The sequence below is a fragment of the Monodon monoceros genome, unplaced genomic scaffold (genome assembly GCF_005190385.1).
Source record: "Monodon monoceros isolate NGI ecotype Baffin Bay Population unplaced genomic scaffold, NGI_Narwhal_1 Super_Scaffold_18, whole genome shotgun sequence".
In the NCBI taxonomy this organism is placed as follows: Eukaryota; Metazoa; Chordata; class Mammalia; order Artiodactyla; family Monodontidae; genus Monodon; species Monodon monoceros.
The window spans coordinates 69,368,846-69,386,878 of record NW_021703774.1 but is presented as its reverse complement, the minus strand read 5'-3'; the positions used below and the strand labels follow the sequence as shown (position 1 = coordinate 69,386,878).

Sequence of the window (18,033 nt, the reverse complement as noted above, 5' to 3'; positions counted from 1 at the left end):
TTGTATGAATATACCACAATTTATTCCTCCATTCACTTGTTGATAGAAAATTAGGTTATCCATTTGAGTTGTTTCCCATTTTAAGCTACTTCAAATAAAGCTGCTGTGAACACTGGTGTACAAGTCTTTATGTGAATGTGTACTTTCATTTCTCTTGTGTAAATGCCTAGGAGTAGAAAGACTAGGACATATGGAGTTATGTTTAACTTTTTAAGAAAATGTCAAATTGTTTTACAAAGTGATCATATAATTTTATATTCCCATCAGCAATGTATGAAAGTTTTGGTACCCTACTTCCTCACCAACTCTTGGTATGGTCAGGTTTTTTTTTTAGACATTCTAATAGGAATGTAGTATTATCTCACTGTGGTTGTACTTTGCATTTCCCTAGAGGCTAATGATGTTGAGTATCTTCTCATGTGTTTATTTGCTATCCGTATGTCTTCTTTGATGAACTATCTGTTCAAATCTTTTACCCCTTTTAAAAAATAAGGTTGTTTTCTTATTATTGAATTGTGAGAATTCCTTAGATATTCTAGATGTAGGTTTTTTTGTTGTTGTTCTTTGTTTGTTTTGGCTACACCAAGCAGCATGTGGGATCTTCCCCGAGGAGGATTGAACCCATGCCTCCTGCATTGGAAGCACAGAGTGTTAACCACCAGACCGCCAGGGAAGTCCAGATACAAGTTCTTTATAAGATGGAAAAGAGTATGAAAAAGAATACATACATATGTGTATATATGCGTATATACCCTGTGTGTGTGTGTGTGTGTGTGTATATATATATATATATATATATATATATATATATATATATATGGTTGGCCAAAAAGTTCAGGGTTTTCCATTAAGATGTTATATATATCTGAATCACTTTGCTGTACACCAGAAACTAACACAACATTGTAAACCAACTATACTTCAATAAAAAATAAGCTTAAAAAAAAGAAGTTCTTAATTTCAATGAAGCCCAATTATCGATTTCTTGCTGTTACAGATTGTGCTTTTGATGTTGTATCTAAGAAATTTTTGCCTAACCTAAGGTCATAAAAAATTTCTCCTTTGTTTTCCTTTATAAGTTTTGGAGTTTTAGGTTTTACATTTAGATCTATGATCCATTTTGAGTTAATTTTTGTGCATGGTGCGAGGTAGGGACTGAAGTTCTCTCATGCACGCTGTTTTTTTTTTAATGTGGGTGTTCAGTTGTTACAGAATCATTTGTTGAAAAGACTATGTGTTCTTTAGTAAATTGCCTTTGCACCTTTGTGGAAAATCAGTTGACTGTAAATATGTGGGCCTATTTCAAGACTCTCAATTCCACTGATTTATATGTCTATCCTTTTGCTATTATCACACTGTCTTGACTACCGTAGCTTTACAGGCTTGGAATTGGATACATGAGTACTCCAACTTTATAATCTTTTTACTAAATTGTTCTGGCTATTTTACAAAATCTTTTGGCTATTTGCACTTCCACATGGATTTTAGAATCAGCTTGTCAATTTCTTTTAAAAAGGCTGCTAGAATTTTGACTAGGATTGCATTGAATCTACAGACCCATTATGAGGGCAACTGACATCTTATTATTGAGTCTTCAAACTCATGAATACAGTATACCTCTGCATTTATTAAGATCTTCTAAATTTCTCTCAGCAGTGATTTGTAGTTTCCAGTGTACAAGTATTGGTACATCTCTTGTCAGATTTATCTCGAAGATTTTTTATTTTTGATGCTCTGGCAGCTTCATCTTCTTTTTTTTTTTTTTTTTTTTTTGCGGTACACAGGCCTCTCACTGTTGTCACCTCTCCCGTTGCGGAGCACAGGCTCCGGACGCACAGGCTCAGCGGCCATGGCTCACGGGCCCAGCCGCTCCGCGGCACGTGGGATCTTCCCAGACCGGGGCACGAACCCATGTCCCCTGCGTCGGCAGGCGGGCTCTCAACCACTGCGCCACCAGGGAAGCCCTGGCAGCTTCATCTTAATGTGGAAAATGGAAGAGATGGATCACTCTCACTGCCTTTGCAATTTTTCTGTAAATATAAAGCTCTTCCAAAATATAAAGTTGAGAGAGACAGAGATTGATTCAGAAGTTGCCCTTTAGCGCTGAAGCTGCCCATGTCCCTTACCAAGACTGGAGGATTTTCTCCAGTAGCCCTTGACAGACACATGAAGTAGTAGAGGTGGTGGCTGATTGGGTTGATGTGAGGTTAGAGACCTGGATTAGGCGCAGGTCCCCTCCTCCTGCCACTTGTAGTCCTCCAAGCAGCTAGTCTCAGTCTCCATTGTCATAAATACAAATGCCAAGATCCCTTCTCTTTATGCTCTGTGGAGGGATAACACAGTCTCTTCTGCCACCTCCCCCAATTCCTCTTTGCCTAGGCTTTGGAGTGCAGGACAGGGATGTGGGGATGAAAAGACATGTGGACGAGGGAAGGGAGGATATTCAGGTGACTGGGGAAGGCCCAGATGTTGGAAGTCCCTTTTATGAAAGGGAGACGCTGTAATCTACCACTACAGGTCCTTGGATTCTGAGATCGAAAATGGGGCTGGAAAAGTACCGCTCTAGAGGGTAATATGAACGTGAGAGATGGCAAAAGCGTTTCTGTTGGGTCCAGTCCCTCCTCTTCCTCCAGCAGTTGTGGGGGAAGAGCATCGAAAGCAGAGTTGTCGCTGTCCTGCTGTCCATATCCTGCCGCTCTTTCCTTTGGCGCTCCCCAAGGGCAGGGTCTGTCACTTCTGGCACTCCGGAAGGGGAACAGGTTCGAGGTGGAAAGAAATGCCCAGAGGGTTTTGTGATGTACTGGAAAGAGCTAGATTCTAGGAGTCAGAAGACTTTTATCTCAAATCCTCACTCTGCCACTACTTCCCCTGTGGCCTTGGACAAGTCCCTTTCACGCCCTACAAAATGAGAAACTGAACTAGATGATCTGAAAAGCCCACCCATCTCAAAAAGCTTATTATATTTTATGAGGATAGGGACCATATTATGTTTTCATCTCCCCAGCATCTAGCCCAGTGCCTGGCACATAGTAAGTGTTCAAGAAATGCTGTGATTAGTGAATGAATGGATGAATCAAGGAACAAACTAACAAAATACTAAAATGAAGGGGTCCAAAGTGAAGTTCTTAAACTTGGTCAGTTGGCGGCACCACCTCTCTACATAACCACAAAGGAGTGTTGATAGTCTCAGACCAAGGGAAAGGATTTAGATTAGAAAATAATAAAGGTAAAAAAAAAAAATTATCAGAGGACTGGATATTTCAAATGGAAAGCAGAACCCTGAAATTCTGACCCAGCTTCTGTTTTCCAAGCCAAGAGACAATAGGTCCAGTGCATTAAAAGACATTGTGGCTGCCAGATGGACAAGGTGATGCAGGATGGGTGGAAGAGTAAACATGGCCCTGAGAGAGGGAGTGATTGGCACAAGTCACACAGGAGCAGTCCCTGAGGCCAGGAGGTAGCCCCTGGGGCTCACCTGAACTTGGGCTGGGCACTCCCCTTTGGCCACCCCCTTCACACCCATCCTTTGCTGAAGGACCCAAACATCCTGGCACCCAGTCTGAATCTCTTTCACCCCTGGGTCTCTCCTATAAGGTTCATCAAACCCATTGTTGATTATCCTGAAAGGGCCCCTCCCCTCCCCTAGCACTCAAGGGAACTGAACGTCAAACATCTTAGTTAGCTAGCAGAGGACAGGAAGGTGCTGAACATTTTGAAAAAGCCTCATTCTTTTATCTACACCCTGCCCCTCGCCCCTCGTCTTCTATTTTCCCCCATCACTGCAAATTCTGCAAAGGATAGGGATACGGGCACAAAAGGGGAGGACCCAATGATGCACTTTTTCCATTTAGGGCTGAGATCATGGGGAGGCAGGATGAGGTGTGGTGAGGGTATATCTCAGAAACCACACCTCTGAAAGGGGGTTTGGGGGTTGCAGGAGAGAGTAGGGGTACCACTGACCTCTGTCTCCACAGATTAGAGAAGGAAAGAGTGAAATGGCAGTGGGAGTGGTAGAGGTTACAGGACTTCTTAGCAAGAAGAGAACTGAGGGCATGCCCCAGGCCTGCTCAGGTCCTCGTAGGCTGTGTTCCCCAGTATGGAGGGAACAGGAAGCTGTGACTTCCTCTCCCCTTTTCCTCCCTGCCCTTAGCCTCAAAGTCACTTGACGCTGCAATGAATTCCAACGTGTGTTTTAGTTGGCACTGTTCCCTGGGCATGGTGATAATAGCTGCTCGGTACCTTGCTCCCTTGTGCCACAAACACCCCCAACTTTTCCTTTGAAATAATAATCACTCGGGCTTCCCTGGTGGCACAGTGGTTGAGAGTCCACCTGCCGATGCAGGGGACATGGGTTCGTGCCCCGGTCTGGGAAGATCCCACGTGCCGCGGAGCGGCTGGGCCCGTGAGCCATGGCCGCTGAGCCTGCGTATCCGGAGCCTGCGCATCCGGAGCCTGTGCTCCGCAACGGGAGAGGCCACAGCAGTGAGAGGCCCGCATACAGCAAAAAATAATAATAATAATAATAATCACTCATGCAAATAGCAATGTATAAAGTGCTTTTTCATGTGTTATCTCATTTTACCACACCAATCCCGTAAAGCAGAGACTTCTACCTGAAAAATTTAAGCTAGGAAACTGAGGCTCAGGGGAGTAAAGTAATTCACCCATAGTCACACAGCGAGTGAGGAGCAGATCTGGGACTCCAGAACTTCTGCTCTTTCTCTCTCAAATACCTATTCTGATTCCCTGCCTCCATGCTCCCTCCCAGGCCCCTTCCCCTTGGCTCCAAGGGAGCATTTTCTGCAGAGAAGGGGGCCCCTGAACACTGTTAGGATTAGAGGGGGCTCCAGTTTGGTTCCTGTCATCCCTGAGATGGGGTATCTGTGGCCATCTCCCTGGAGTGGAGGCTTGGGGCTGCCCTGCATAGTGGGATCATTCTCCCTCCCCCCATCCTCTTCTGCATAGAGCTCTACACAAACACAAACACATTTATCCCAACGTTCAGGTTCTCTCTCACCCTGCCCCACCCACCACCAAGACCAACAGAGAAGAGGCAGGTTGTCCCTCCACCACCCGCCCCCTGAGGTGTGGGCGTGGGCTGGGCCTCCAGGCAGCCAGAGGCCCCGAGAGAAGCAGAGAAGCGCTCAGATCTACACCGTCCTGCTGAGTGCCTTAGGTGGTCCCTGCCAGTCTGGCAGGCACCCCTGGCCCCTCTGCCCAGCACCACCGACGTCTGATGCCCTGCGATGCCCACGCCCAACACCTCTGTGCCCCCGCCTGCTTTCTGGGTCAACACCTCTGGAGGCAGTGTGCTGAGTGCTGATGAAGCTATGATGCCTGTTGGATTCCTAGCCCTGAGGGTTGCCCTGGCCTATGGGCTCGTGGGGGACATCGGCTTGCTGGGAAATTTGGCCCGACTCTGGGTTCTGGGTAACTGCGCTCGGCGAGCCCCCTGCCCACCTTCTGACACTTTTGTCTTTAAACTAGCTTTGGCAGACCTGGGGCTGGCACTCACTCTCCCCTTCTAGGCAGCCGAGTCGGCACTGGACTTCCACTGGCCCTTCGGAGGTGCCCTCTGCAAAATGGTCCTGACAGCCACCGTCCTCAACATCTACACCAGCATCTTCTTCATCACGGCGCTGAGTGTTGGCCCGATACTGGGTGGTGGCCATGGCTGCAGGACCCGGCACCCACCTCTCGCTCTTCTGGGCCCGTGTGGCCACCCTGGCCATGTGGGTGGCAGCTGCCCTGGTGACGGTGCCCACGGCTGTCTTTGGGGCCAAGGGCGAGGTGACTGGCATGTGTCTGTGCCTGCTGCGCTTCCCCAGCAGGTATTGGCTAGGGGCCTACCAGCTGCAGAGGGTGGTCCTGGCCTTTATGGTGCCACTGGGCGTCATCACCACCAGCTACCTGCTGTTCCTGGCCTTCCTGCGGCGGCAACGGCAGGACAGCAGAGTCGTGGCCCGCTCCGTCCACATCCTTCTGGCCTCCTTCTTCCTCTGCTGGTTCCCCAACCACGTGGTCCCTCTTTGGGGTGTCCTGGTGAAGTCTGACCTGGTGCCCTGGGACAGCACTTTCTACACCATCCATACCTATGTCTTCTGCATCACCACCTGCCTGGCACACAGCAACAGCTCTCTCAACCCCATGCTGTACTGCTTCCTAAGGCGGGAGACCCGGTAGGCCCTGGCAGACACCTTCAGGGATCTGTGAGCAAGGCTGTGGCCCCAGGGGCGGGGCTGGGTAGAACAGGTGGCCCTAAAGGAGGTGGGCAGGCGGTGGATGGAGAGCACCCCTTGGGAGGGTGGCCCTTCTACCAGGCTTACCAACCTGGACAAAGGGACACCTGGGTGAAGGGGGCAAGGTAAACCCCCTCCTCTTTGCGGGGATCCACGCATCCTAGGGAGAGAGAGGTTGGCCTCTCTGCCACGATGCAAGGCCCTCAGGGAAAGTCTGATCTTTGATCCCCAGCTCTGGCTATGGGGGAACAGGGAGGCTGGGACCCAGGTCAGGGCTGGGTATGACCAAGTGGAAGTCTCCACAAGGAGATGGGAATGATGAGTATCTGAGAATAAACCTCTGGAGCATACACAAAGTGTCTGCACCTTTCATCTCAGTTCCACCTCCAGGTCAAGGTGGCCAAAAGGATTCTTTGCCCCATTTCTGCCTTCTGTGAGAATTCCCAGGAAAATTTCCCTAACAGTTCTAGACTAATTGGGTCATAGGTCAATGCCTATCTCCCTCTATCCCCTCCACCCTCCCTCCCTCACCTCAAATGGGGTGTACCCTTGTTCTTCTCTGGTGCTGGGGCCAAATATGCCCTTCTCCTCTGGCCACCTCTACCTTCTTACCATCTCATTAGTGTCTACAGAAACTTGGTGCCCACAGACACCTCAGCAACAAAAGCTGTAGTTCTCCCTGCTGTGTGTGGGGTCTTGCTGGATCCCTAGCTCCAGCCAAGCCTGGAGTGCAAACCCGTTTCTGGCTGGGAGTACCCGTGTGTCTCTCCTTAAATCAGGATTTGGAGGGAGAAGTGAGGATAAGGACAAGCCAAGGATGTGTGTGGGGCACAGGGAGGCAAGAGATGCGGAAGGGGGCTGGGAGAAGAGGAGGCTGAATGTGCAGCTAGAGGAGTGCGAACCACAGAATATGGTGCTACTCTTCCTCCTCCCCCAAGGGCTTAGCTCAGAGCATCAACTCAGGTGTCAGAACACCTGGATTCACATCCTAGGTCTGACACTAACCAGCTGAGGGACCTCGGTAAGTTACTTTACTTCTCTGTACCTGTTTTCTCAATTTAAAATGGGCTGTTAAGGATTTAAAAGTGCCTGAGATAGAGTTTTAGGTATTATTCTTACACCCCATGTAAAATGGAGACAGAAGAAAAAAGGAAGAAATAAGGGGGCAACTGGGAGACAGAGACAAGGAGCCATAAAGATCTTGTCTGGAATTTTTACATGCTCTGGAGTGAAAGTTTTACATAAGGAACTGAATGAGGGGTTGGCCCCTCAGGCCCCTCTTGAAGCTGTGCACTCCAGGGCAGCGGGGTTCCCCTTTGCTTTCTGTATCCATAGATACCCAGCAATGATAAATGCTAGCCAATAGAAGGGACTTTCCGGGGGGGGGGAGCCCCTGGGAAGGAGGGAGGTGGCAGAGGGAAAATGGGGTGGAGCTCCCACTGCCATTGCCCCACCCCAAGGTCTGACATGTCTTGAACCCAGCTGGGCAGGGTGCCTCCTGAGTGGGTGGAGCCCCCTCTGGAGGGGGCACCGCCTGCACCAGCTCCATCCAGTTGCTGAACAGGAGAGGCTCTAAAGAGCCGCCTAATTCACACCATATTAAGCAATGCTAAAGAGATTTAATTAGCCTCTTGATGTTTAATTTCCTTTCTTTGATAATGTTTAAACGGTTCCAAAATCCACATCTATTCCCAGCCAATTCAGGATGGAAAATCCTCCACCACTCAAGTGCCCCTCTTCCTACCCCCTGCAGTTCCTCTGATGGCCCTGCTGGGACTCGGGATATTGGCTCCTCTGGGAGCATCGCTGCTTTATGGGACCCGGAGGTAAATATTGACAAAGTTTAAACAGGTCCAAGTCAGAGGTGAATGAATGCATGCAGACCCACCCTTTGGGATGGGAGAGGGAGGGGAGGGTGCAATGGAAAGGAGGCATTGCTGTGGCAAGAAGCTGGGCCCTGGCTCCCTGGAGCTCAAGCCACAGAGCTGTGAAACTGCCAACAGGGTAGACAGAGAGTAAGACTGAGTTTCCAAAAATGGGAATAGAGAGGGGACAACGGACAGAATGGGAAAGACGTGAGAGAGGGACTAATCTCAGAGGAACTACCATGTCAGAGAAATGTGTGTCTTGTTTTGGGATCAAGGATGAGGAGGGGGTTTCAGTCCAGGGGCGGCAGGAGGGACACAGCAGCTCTCCTGTGACCTGTGGGCTTCTCGGAACCCACGCTCTGGGCTCTGCGTCCCCAGGTTTCCGTTACCCTCTTGACCAGCATCCTTCACTGGATCTGTAAGAACGCTGGAGGCGCCTGCATTCCCTTTCCTGGTGGTCTTTGGATGCTAACATCCCCCTGCTCTGCCTTTACAGCTTTGGGTCCCAGCTGCTTCCCGCTGACGTGGCAGACAGCTGCTGAGCCATGGACCATCGTGTTGGAAACTCTGGAGCTCTGGTGTTTTTCAGCAGAGTAGCCGAGGAGGGGAAGTGGAGGACTGCAGCTAGGCGGGCTGGCCCTTTCCTGGCTCCTCTGCTGGGCTGGCAACCCTCTGCACCCAGGTTTCCCTGTCTATGAAATGAAAACAATTCCTACCTCACAGATTCCATTATGGATGAGAAGGCACCTTGTCAAGGCCAGATGCTGATGGACGAGAATGACAGGAGTGGAGGGTGCTGGCTGCTCCCCCAAGCCTGCCCCCCACCCCAGGTGATTTCAGTTCCTCTTTCTAGCTGAGGTCATGAGCCCCATCCTTCCCATCTTACCCCATGGGCTCCAACAGAGGTCTGTGCACTGTGCCAGCATTTATACAACTCTAGACTCTCTCACCCCTCCCCCAACAGCCCCAGAGCAGGGTATTAACCAGAAACAGGAAGCAAAAAATTAACCAAAAACAAGAACTGAAACCTACTTAATCTCTCACTGCCTCTCAAAATGGCAAAGAGCAAATGAGCAGCTCCCATGAGGGAAACCTTCTTAAAAAGGTTAAACCAGGGCTCTGGCACTGTGAAGAACAAGGGCAGAGTGAGGGCTGAACCTGAAAATGAATGACTCTGGGGAGAGGCTAACAGGAACTGTGATGAAAGGGAGGGAAGGGGGCAAGAGGCTGATGCAATTCCTGAGCATGGCATGCAAATGAGATGAAAACAAGTTTTTTAATGTTGGAACCTCCAACAGCCACTGGAACCAAAGTGTCCCTTCATTATTATCCTTGTATTTGTGAGCATCAAAGATGACAGCAAAAAAAAGGTGGGCAGCAGTTTCTTTTGTTAGCGCCCCCTGTCTTCAGGGAGGCAGTCACCCTTCCTGGGAGAGGAAGAGGCTCCTTTTGGAGGAACACACGTCATTGCCTGGCTCTCCCCCTCACCAGCACCCTCAGAACTGGCAGACATTAACAGACAGTACTTCCTGGAGTTCCAGGACTTTAATTTTCCCTGTTTTATCTTTTTTCCCTTTCTTTTTTTTTTTTTCCTTTTCTTTTTTTTTTTTTTAACAATCAAATCTGCAGAAAACTGGCTGGGGCTGGCAGGCACTGGGCGGGGGGAGGTCCATTGAAAAATCCCCCAAATTCACGCAGAGGTTTCAGGTCATGGTTGCTGAGGTGGGGGATGAGGTCAGGGTTTGTAGAGATTTCCCAACTCACCCAAGAACTGTTTGGCCAAATGGCTGGGGAAGAGGTCAAAATGGGTCCCCCAGTACTATAGATGAGTGGAGAAGTCATTGTTCCCCCCATCCCTCAAGTTCTTCCGAGATGTAGAGATAGAAGGCTGCGATTTCTAATTGCCTACAATCTTCTCTTAAAAATATAAAACACGTGCAGTTGGCTTTGGTACAAAAAAAGAAAACAACAACAACAAAGAAACATTCTGGTCCCTGTGAGTTTTTCCCCTCACCCCCCAACCCCCCTTTACGGCCACCTCAACCTGTATTCCATCAACTCTAGGAAGCCAGGTTATCTCCCTGGGGTTTCCATAGAAGACAGAGAGACGGGAGAACAGCAGTAAGAGGTTGAGGGGAAGGGGAGAGGGACATGGCCCTGACCACAGCCCTTCCTGAAGGGGCAGTAGGGTCTTATGGCTGCAGCCTCTCCTCCAAGATGGGTGTTGCTCAGGAGGGGTGTCAGGGCTAGAACCCAGCAGCTGCATGGTTAAGCCTGAATAAACCCCAGTAGTGTTAAAGGACAAGGCCCCCTGATCCCTATGGCTTGGTTCCCATGTCCCTGGTCCTCTAAATCTCCCCTCTCCCTCCATAACTAATAAACAATAAATAAATAAATTTTCCTAAAGTAGAGGGAAAAAGGCATGAAAAATTGGCATCTGCAGTGTAGCTTCTGGATGCCACCAGGGGGCACTGTGGCCTAATACCCCCAGCTTCCTAAATGGCGCCCCCCACCCCCGTGTCCAAGGATCCCAAGAGCTGGCAAGGACAATCAGCAGTTCTTTCAAATGTTCCCTCGTCATTGGCAGATTGGAGTCCCCAGGTTTGCCTCCCTCAGTAATGTTCTTCAGGGGGACATGGGGTGGGGGGAGGGGCCCCCTTAGCTCTCTGAAGCTACAGGCTCCCCGTCACGGCTCTCAGTCTCTTCCGGGATGTCCTGCATTCGGGTGAAGTCTGAAGGAGGACGGGGCAAAGTTAGTGAGTGAACAGATGCTCCCGTGATCTACTGAACCGCTACACTGATGCCTCCCCGTCTGTGGGCTGAGGAGCTCAGAGAGCTGTGAGGGAGGGCAGAGGTCTGTAATCCTTGGGTGAGGGGAAAACCTCTGTCAACAAAGTAAGGTATCCACACTTAGGTACTTGTTAAGTATATGGAGACACAATTTGATTAATAAAATACAAAATATGTTAAGATTAGTATTACATGAAGTCACAGTAGCTTTGGGTTATCTTGTATTTCCTGAACCAACTATAAGAACTTGGAGGTCTTTGAAATTTTTTTTACTTTGGAAATCTATTTCTGCTTGAAAAGGTTGGGAATCATGGACTTACTGGAGCAGAGACCCCTACCTTCTTTGCTTCCTAGAGTCCAACTTCCTGTCTACCAGGAGGCAAAACAGGAAGCACTCTGTGCCCCTCCCAAGAGTTACTGTAGACCTCAGTGGTTGGTTAGGGACCATCCTAAATGTTCCCGTGCTTTAGGATGCAGGCTCCTTTTGGAAACCACAGCCCAAGGGTCTGTACCCAGGTGACATCCCATTTCCATTCCATGTCTCCACCAGGATCTCACCTCGTGGACTATGGGGCGGAGACAGACGGCTGCTACCTTCTTCCTCGCTGCCGGTGTCGGGGTCACTGCTATCTTGCAGCCGCTCGTCGGGGCTGCCCAGCTCCTGCCTCTCTCGATCCTCAAAGGGTCGATGGATGGAGCGAATAGTCACAGGCAAATCTAGGCGGTCGTGGCCTCGGCTGGGCTGTGGACGGCAGGCCAGAAAAGCAGGAGGCCACGGAATGAGCAGTGTGAAGACTCAACTCTCAGCACCTCTACCACTGACTGATTTCTTTCCGCACCCATTGCAACTGTTCAGTCCTCCCATCAGTATCCTATATCCTTCAAGTCTGATGCCTGATGTCATTTGGCCTCAAATCTCCAATTCCTTTCTGGTTCTCTCATGGACCCTGATGTCCACCCTGATGTCAGTTCACTACTTCAAGCTTCCTTACCTGTGGGGGGGTGAAACTCAAGTACAGGGCATCGCCTGCAGGGAGGCTACGCCGCCTCGGATCCAGAGGCCGCCGGGCCCAGGGGGCCTCAGCCGGGAGTGGTTCCGTGTGGCCCAAGGCGGCCAGCTGCCTGCGAGCCTCTTCGGCCTCCCGCTCCAGCAGGGCGCGGGCCTGCTCGCTCTCTCGGAGCCGGGCTTCCAGGCTGCCAGCCTCCGTCGCCCGCTCTTCGCCGAGGCGTCGGCAGCGCCGTAGCTCCTCTTGCAGCAGCGTGTGTTGCCGCTGCAGCAATGCCAGTTCCGTAGCCTGCTTTTCAGGAGCCACAGGGGCAGCCCCGGCTCTGCCAGCCTCCCCATCCCGGGAGTTGGCTCGGGTCAGCTTCTCCCGCCGCTCGGGGCCCTCAGGGAACCGGGCTTCCATCAAAGTGTCCTGCTGGGCCACAGCCGCCTGCGGGTGGAATGGAAACAGAGGGGTGTATCAGGACCCCATTTCTTCTACCCCTCACCCTCACTCCCCAGAGCCCAGGTCATGATTCCTGGAGAGCTCGAACCGGGAAGGCTTAGAAAGGCCTGTTAGGATGATTCTGTCCCACCTAAATGGGTAGCTCGGGTCTGGCTCCTCCCCTTCCCACTCTAGCCCTTGCCCCACTGACCTGTAGGCCATGTAGAAGTCCATAGAGATTGACCAATCGCTGCAACGCTTCCTGAGGACAGAGGAGAGGGTAGGAATAGAGTCCAAGCTTCAGGATGGGAGAACTGCCCAGAAGTTGAATAAGTGTGGGCATGGGACAATAAGACTGCAGGTACTTTGAGGTGTACACGCTCCCTCCCAACTCCAAACTGGGCTCTAATTTCTCAGATGAGAGTACCCCTCCTTCAGTCTCCTATATCATCACATTCCCATCTCACCTCCTGGGGAGATCTCAGCTGATTTCCATTTCGATCCTGCAGAAACGGGCAAGGATGGGGAATCAGCAGACACACAAGTCCCTGGTGCCTGTCCCTGATAGCTCTGAGTCAAGGATCTATAGGGCAGCTGTCCCTTTCCCTCCCTCTAGCCAAGTCCTGACACCTCCTGAAACTCACCTTCTGGCTGGAGTCTGAGTCAGCTCTGCAGAGCTCAATGGAGCCATTGAAGGTTCTGGCCTCACCATCTGTTGAGAAGGGGAAAAGGATGGGCTGAAGCACTTCCCCAGCACCCCGATACTACTTGGTCCCTGGTACCACCCCATTCTCTTTAACCCCTCCCACGTGCTACCTTGGTCCCCTGCCCTGGCACTCACTGGCAGTGACTCCTGGACTCGTGTTACCACCACTGTCCGGTTCCATGGACAGGGTTGGTTCCCGGGGTGTCAAGAGCAGCTCCACTCCAGGCCCCACCAGCAGGTCTTTCAGACCCTCCACTGTGGGGAAAGAAGAGGTGAGGACAGGAGCAACAGAGAATCCTGTGGGGGATGGGAGGGGATGCCATTCACTCAGTACACGGAACATGCGGGCATCTAGGGGAATGCCCCCTGCACATGCAGTGGGGTCTCACTGCCACCACCACATACAAGGCAAAGGTCATTAAAGGTCCCAAGGGGCAGCACAAGTACGTGCAGGATGAGAGGTGTCAAACAGCAGCAAGGACCATCTTCCCCCACAAACAACAGGCACTCAGGGGAGTTATGGCCTATGGGGCTGACGTCCCCCTTGTCTGTGTGTGTCCAGGTCTAGCCACGGGTCCATATCTTGTGATGGTGAGTGGATGAGTCTGGACTCTTCCCTAGGAGCCCCCTCACCCTCACGGATGGCATCCTGCAGCAGCCGCTCGCCACGAGGGGACTCGAGGGACTCAGAGCGGAAAAGCCCCCTGGGCAGGGTGGGCAGCGGCATCCCGCTGCCACCATCCTCTTCCACCTGGAAGTGGGTCATCTCAGCAAACAGCCCAACCTTCTCCTGCAGCAGCTCCACCAGTGCCCGGTCTTTCTGCTGCAGCTCCACTGTGGATGAGAAACAGGTGAGCACCCGGAAGAGCCAGTAGTGTAGGGGCAGCTCCAGGGGTCAGGGGCCAGGCCTGGGCAGAGTGGCAGGACTTAATTTTGGTTTTTTGGCATATATGAAAAAGAAAATAACTTTTTTGGGGGAAAAGTAACACATGTACTTTTGTTTTAAAAACAAAAGTAAAACAATGTGTGGCAGGGACTGCAGGCTGTCCACCAGTTTCCATTCTCCCCACCTTCCTTTAATAAGAGAAGGTGTGCAAGTTTCATCTGGGCACACGGCTGCCCAGTTACACTCGACTTCCCAGCCTGGCTTGCAGCTGGGCATTGCCACGTGACTAAATTCTGGCCAACAGATGTGACAGTCTTCCAGATCTGCCCTTAAAAAAAATCGGTATAAACTCTCCTTGTTCTTTACCCCCTCCTTGCTAGCTGGGATGCAGATGTGATAGCAGGAGCTGGAGTAGTGATGGAGACACAGACATAGAGGACATAGAGATGGGGAATCTTCACGTTGAAGAGGGCAGAACTGCACAACTACCCTGCACTTCCCACTTCTGGAGTGTTATGTGGAGAGAAATAATCTACCTCGTGTAACCGACTGATTTTTGTTAATCTTTTTGTATAGCAGTTAGATCATACCCCAACTAATATAAGGCCTTATAGTAAAAAAGTAAGTTACAATCTTAACTCTGTTATTCCTAGTTTCCCTGCCCAGAGGAAGCCACAGTAATAGTATCTTATCTTCCTAGAGATATCGCACACACATATACAAAATACGTATGACATATATCTATCCCCAATATTTTCACGTCAGTGGTAGCATATACTTTACAGTGTTTTAAACCTTGCTCTTTTCGCTTAACAATATATTTTGGTTATGGATCTACATCAGCCCTCAGAGAGCCGTCTCACTTTTTAGACAGTATTCCACTGTGTGGATACATCATAAATTATTTAAACAAACTCTGTGGGTGGACTTACTCTTGATACGCCGCAGGTAAGCCTCATCCTCTGTCTCAATCAGGGGGAAGTCCTCCCTGGATGGGCATCTGGAGAGAGAACAGGTTGGGTGGGGTTTGGGGAAGGAAGTCAGGTTACACACCAGGAATCTGCCTACCCTCCTTCCCAAATGTGCTCTATTTCTCCCTGGTAAGCCCCGTCAGCTCCACGCCCTGGCTTCATCCACGCTTGGCCGCCTCCTTTTCCTGGCACTGATCATCAGCATCTACTGGTCCGTGCCTCTCCAAAGGTCACCTGGAGAGGCAGCATAGTGCAGAGGGACAGCTACAGTTTTTGGCATCAAGCACCCTGGGCTCAAATCCTGGCTCCACAATTTACCAGGTGGTAACCTCTTTATTTCCTCATGTGAGAAATGGGGATAATATCTTCCTCACAGGTTTTCCGTGAGGATTAAATGAAACAAGGTACCACTGCTTTGAACACGGCAGAAGCTCAATGAATCAATTATAATGAATAATATTATTTTCGCAACTACAAATATTAATAGTATTAAGAAAAAGGGCACTATAGATCTATTGTCAATGGGACAGGTACTTTGCCTTGTTTTCCTAGAATTGGTAATTTCATACTTTGCACGCATTTCTGAAAAATTTGTTCAAAGTCTTAACTGCAGAAGTTAAAAAAAAAAAAAAAAAGGTTTACATAATATAAAGTAGAGAAGAATCCATTCTCTAAAAGCTAAAAAAAAAAAATCATAGGACTTCCCTAGTGGCACAGTGGTTAAGAATTCGCCTGCCAATGCAGGGGACATGGGTTTGAGCCCTGGTCCGGGAAGATCCCACATGCCGCAGAGCAACTAAATCCGTGCGTCACAACTACTGAGCCTGCGCTCTAGAGCCCACGAGCCACAACTACTGAGCCCGTGCGCTGCAACTACTGAAGCCCGCGTGCCTAGAGCCTGAGCTCCGCAACAAGAGAAGCCACTGCGATGAGAAGCCTGTGCACCGCAACGAAGAGCACAGCCCCTGCTCGCTGCAACTAGAGAAAGCCTGCACGCAGCAACAAAGACCCAAACCAGCCAAAAATAAATAAATAAATAAAATATTAAATTACTAAAAGAAAAAAATCATAAACATCTTAACTGAATTTATTCTTCAGGCATAATCTTTGAGAATCCATTTTCAACATTTAATACGCACTTTACTTTTTTTCATCACAACAGACACACAGTTGACTGCCTCAAATCTAATGTGTGTCCAACAGAAGCCAAAGATCTGCTGCTTTAGCACATGAAATGATTTCCTTCTTGCCTCTGTTGTATGGAGTTTGAGTTTTGCTCCTCTTACCACTAGTATCAATGCTTTCATTACCCTCTTTTTCATTTATTTTTAGAAAATAAAGGTAAAAGACAGTACCATCCAAATAATGGCCCACTGCCTACAGACTAAGATGTTAATTGAGGTGAAATTGTACTGCTGGCTGGCAGGTATGCCAGAACGTGACAGCTTAAAGTATTCCTTTGGCTTGTCAGCTCCTGCTGCATTTGGAAGGTGGCTGCGGTCGTCATCATATAAAGTGCGACTTTACAGAACAGTAGAACATAGATGACATTTCCTGCCTTGGGCCATCTTGTCTCTCCCCTGGCCTCTGCCTCCACCTCTGAACCCTGGGTTCCATTCCCTGGGAGTGCTGTGGCCTGGGGCCTGAAACTGCAGGTACTGTGAGGCCATACACACACTCACACTCGCACGCTCTGCTGAATGACGCGGATCCAGGTGCTCCGGTCATCCCGGGATGCCGTGTGGACCTCATACATCTCAGGGGGTGCCGCGCTGATCAGAAACATCCCTTTCTCCTGGTTGGCGATGTCCCGCACGATTAGATTCTGCAGGGACACCACCGAGGGCTTGTCCTGCCAGTCAGGGGAAAGGAAGAATTAAAGCTGGGAATCCTGACCCCTGGATATTTGAGTCTTCAGTCCTTCTGGAATACCCAAAGGATTGAAGAGTCAGCCGAGAATACAAGTTAAGAACCCAGGCTCTGGTGCCAGCCAGACAGGACTTAGAAACGTCTGTGACCCTTGACAATTTAATTAACTTTAAGCTTTACTTTCCTCATCTACAAAAAGAGGATAATAAAGGGCCTTCCTGACAGGTGTAAAAGTGCCTGCATACAGTAACAATTTGTCTTGGCTGTTATTATTTCTCCTTATTATATTATAGTAATGGCTACAATAACAGCTGTTTGACCCTGAAGGATTCCAGGGTTCTTCCAGGCTGGGGTAAGAAAGCAAGAAGGGCCTCAACACTTGTCTGTGCTGAGGAAGAAGAAGGTAGAAGGTCTCACCAGGGCAGGAAAGATGTACTTCTGGTCCTTCTCCTGGAGAAATACCAGCACATCTGTCATCAGCAGCATGAGCACATCTGGCAGGAGGATAAAGGCAGGACAGTCAGCATTATAGAGTGTCTGAGCAGCTGTTTTTCTTTCTCAAGGACCAGGTCTACCCCATTAGGTTAGAGCTCCTGTTTCCCCTCTTCCTGACCTCTCTCCCTCTGGTTGCTTTCTCCACTTTTGCAGACAACCTCTCCCATTCTTATAGCTCAGAAATGGGGGGTAAATGCATGTGCCATCAGATGAATCAGCTTCTTGGGCTAGAGGTGCCCATAAGCGATCACCCAACGCCTTTGGAGAAAACCCTCTTTATCCAATGAATGCGGGTTTCTTAACCTAGGGTCTACAGACCCCCTAGGATGTCTACTGTTGGGCTTCAGAGGCTCTGCAAATCCTCTGAAGTTGCATAAGCAACTTTACATATTAATATATCACACGTGTATTTTTCTGTGTGAAAGGGTCCAGAATTTTTGTGAGGGTAAAAGGATTCCCAGAGCCTTTCAGTTCCATGTTGAACAACTGACTAACATAAGACCTTTTTGGATATTTGGTCTAAGCTCCCCCCAACCCCAGCATATTGCCACTTCTCATTTTGTGCTCCACAGGGAGGAGAACAGTTGGGTTCCTTAGCCATCTCTCCCACCACTGAACAATCCCAATCTCCTTCAACCCCAGCAGGCCCTGCTTTCATTTTCCTTCTCTGCCCCACCTTCCAGGCTCTCAGATCCTAAGAGGTCCTGTGCTTTAAGACTTAAGGGGAAATAAAGGTCAAGCCCAAGAAAGTTGGATGTCACAGTCGAGAAGACACACAC

At 49.6% G+C, this 18,033-nt stretch overlaps 2 protein-coding genes across 6 annotated transcripts in view; one reads left to right on the top strand and one right to left on the bottom strand.

Moving 5' to 3' along the window:
- The first annotated feature begins 5,060 nt into the window (after window positions 1-5,060).
- On the top strand, window positions 5,061-10,068 carry RXFP4 (relaxin family peptide/INSL5 receptor 4). Its single transcript, XM_029227657.1, is given in 2 exon segments — window positions 5,061-5,648; window positions 5,650-10,068. Coding segments are annotated over 2 exon segments (1,107 nt in total). The 5' UTR covers window positions 5,061-5,246; the 3' UTR covers window positions 6,355-10,068.
- The window catches only part of ARHGEF2 (Rho/Rac guanine nucleotide exchange factor 2), a 50,397-nt gene continuing 42,023 nt past the window's right edge, over window positions 9,660-18,033 (bottom strand). For 4 of the 5 annotated variants that reach the window (XM_029227651.1, XM_029227654.1, XM_029227656.1 and 1 more), the window contains 11 exons: window positions 17,177-17,253; window positions 16,573-16,742; window positions 14,852-14,919; window positions 13,667-13,867; window positions 13,169-13,288; window positions 12,972-13,039; window positions 12,795-12,830; window positions 12,539-12,589; window positions 11,890-12,333; window positions 11,456-11,639; window positions 9,686-10,839 (listed from right to left, as the gene is read on the bottom strand). In XM_029227651.1, coding sequence (XP_029083484.1) covers window positions 10,766-10,839; window positions 11,456-11,639; window positions 11,890-12,333; window positions 12,539-12,589; window positions 12,795-12,830; window positions 12,972-13,039; window positions 13,169-13,288; window positions 13,667-13,867; window positions 14,852-14,919; window positions 16,573-16,742; window positions 17,177-17,253 — 1,493 coding nt within the window. In that variant the 3' untranslated portion in view covers window positions 9,686-10,765. Of the gene's footprint in view, window positions 10,840-11,455; window positions 11,640-11,889; window positions 12,334-12,538; window positions 12,590-12,794; window positions 12,831-12,971; window positions 13,040-13,168; window positions 13,289-13,666; window positions 13,868-14,851; window positions 14,920-16,572; window positions 16,743-17,176; window positions 17,254-18,033 lie in introns of all 5 variants that reach the window. The other variant, XM_029227653.1, reaches the window with a different exon arrangement.